Source organism: Trachymyrmex cornetzi, unplaced genomic scaffold, assembly GCF_001594075.2.
Source record: "Trachymyrmex cornetzi isolate Tcor2-1 unplaced genomic scaffold, Tcor1.1 scaffold16, whole genome shotgun sequence".
Classification (NCBI taxonomy): Eukaryota; Metazoa; Arthropoda; class Insecta; order Hymenoptera; family Formicidae; genus Trachymyrmex; species Trachymyrmex cornetzi.
The window spans coordinates 5,017,095-5,019,561 of NW_017296201.1; the positions used below are offsets into that span (position 1 = coordinate 5,017,095).

Genomic DNA, 2,467 nt, shown 5'->3' on the forward strand with positions numbered 1-2,467 from the left:
GATTCATAGAATTGGTTTTTAGCTGATTTGGTATAGAAATAAGCCTCAAATATATGAATTATGAGTTTGTACTTCTTTAATTAGCTAAACAGATCATGATTTTATTAGTATTAATAAAGTGCAATAGTTAGTTCCAAGAAATAAGGAGGTGTCACTTTAAGAGACCTATGTCAGTATCGGCGATTTTCCTTTATATAAATCTTATTATAATTTTAAAAATACGTGGATCAGTAAACGAGTAGAAAAGATGTTTATAATCTAATACAAAATTTATTCTTTTTCGAATAATTACGGAAACGTTTCGGACTATACAAAGTCTTCGTCTCAGTGATATATAATATAAAAATAATTAATAATAATTCGAAAGAAATATTAAAATATGACAAATGAAAAAATAAATAAACGTTATTGATTATTTTTACATTATTTACGACTAATGAGTCTATACAGTTTGAAATATTTTAATAGTTTATTAAAAAAGAGTAAATTACATTAGATTTAAACAATAATATTAAATAAAATTCGATCAATGAGATTAAATACGAGTAAATAAAAAAGGTCATATAATCGGTTAAAACGATTTTTCGTGCTTATAATTATACTGCTTTTGAATGAATTTATATATTATATAATATTCAGTTCAAAGTATGCGTCGATTATTTGTATCACAATACTTTTTTACTGATTTTGAATCATGTCAACTTTATTTTGCAAATACGACATTAACTTTGAATTATTGTATTAATTATTAATATCATAGTTTCATTGCTGCAGATATATAATATCGTATAACGAATTATAAAAATTATAATTATTTATAACCATTATTCGATTATAATTACCATTATATATATATTACAGTTTTTAATATATTATTTTATTTTGTACTACAAAAAAGATGTATAAAAAATTGCTTCCGCAAATGTGCTTTATAAAAGTTATAGTTATATCTACAGATTATATTCATTTACCTACTGTCACGATGTCTTTAGAATCAGGAATATTGCTTGAAATGACTTCGTGATTATCTTTCAAATTCGAAAAATATATGTGCTCATCGTTTACTGCAATACTAGCCAGGTGACTTGAGAATTTCAATTCAGTGAAGAATTTATTTATTTCTGCAAGATACATCCCGAAAATCTCGTTTTTTGTAGAGAACAATATTTTGGCATAACCTAAATTTCAAAGAAAGATTCGTGTTTTTATAAAGTCTGATATAAAAATAAAAAGAATATGCGTTGTTACTCATACTCCCAAATTATTATAATTTACCACTCGCTTTGCAGGTTTTCTTGTCCTCCTGTAAGAAATAATCCGTTTGACATTTACAACTATACGATCCTGGAGAATTCACACATTCTTGATCGCATATGCCATAAGTTTGACACTCGTCGATATCTGTGAAATAGAAAAATCATTAGATGAACGATATATGATTTTCGCAACATTGTCGCTTTTGTTTATCGCAATTTTACCTATACAAGTGTGGCTATCATTTTGTAATTTATAACCCGGTTTACACAAACACATATTTCCTTTAGGAGTTGGTTTGCATTCATAATCACATTTTACCGAGCTGGGACAACTGGATGTACCTAAATAAAAATAAAAATTAAATATAATTTAACAATATAACAAATCACGCAGAGATTATATCACGAAAGATTTAAACGCATTAAAATAAAAGGCAATATAATTAAAACTTGTTGCAAAAAAGTTAATGCAACAATTAAAATATATTGAAATATGTATAACGTAGAGTACTCACAACCGATTTCGTCTGATTTATCACCACAGTCATCCTTTCCATTGCATACTAATTTAAGAGGTATGCATAGTTGATTTTTACACAAATATTGGAAATTTTTTGTTTTACAATTATTTATGCCTGGAAAAACATAAGACTGCATGTAAAAGTTTTTATTATAATAAAATATAATTTTTATTAGCCTAATTTTTATTATCGTTATTAATATGTAATCTGTATTTCTAAAAATTACTGCAGTTAGACTCATCGCTGCCGTCGGAGCAATCGTTTCTGCCGTCGCAAACCCATTCTCGAAATATGCAACGTCCGTCATTACATCGGAAATTGTTCTTGGTGCAAATCAACTGTGGACAAAAACAGAATTGCAAATTCGAGAAAAATAATAGATATAATAAGAAAATAAATTGTTATAATTATCAATAAAACGAGTAAAATTTTGCCTCGATTCACTTACGTCTTCCACGCAACCGTCGTACTCATCGCTTCCATCCGGACAATCCATTATTGTGTCGCAGAACATTGCTTTCGGTATGCAGGTATCATTCGTGCTGCATTTGTATTCATATGTGGAGCATGTAAGGCTATGCTCTAACTAAAATAACAGAAAAAGGAGTTATATTGTTTAAACAATATATTTATGACCGTATATTTGAGAAACTCAATTAATATTAGGGTGTAACGGCCTATTACGGTTGG

The 2,467-nt window shown here is 27.7% G+C and overlaps 1 protein-coding gene across 1 annotated transcript in view; it reads right to left on the reverse strand.

Moving 5' to 3' along the window:
* The window catches only part of LOC108758569 (vitellogenin receptor-like), an 18,692-nt gene that overhangs the window by 13,882 nt on the left and 2,343 nt on the right, over positions 1–2,467 (reverse strand). Inside the window, 6 exon segments of the mRNA XM_018503571.1 lie at positions 972–1,178; positions 1,276–1,401; positions 1,479–1,588; positions 1,759–1,891; positions 2,004–2,115; positions 2,226–2,363. Coding sequence (XP_018359073.1) covers positions 972–1,178; positions 1,276–1,401; positions 1,479–1,588; positions 1,759–1,891; positions 2,004–2,115; positions 2,226–2,363 — 826 coding nt within the window.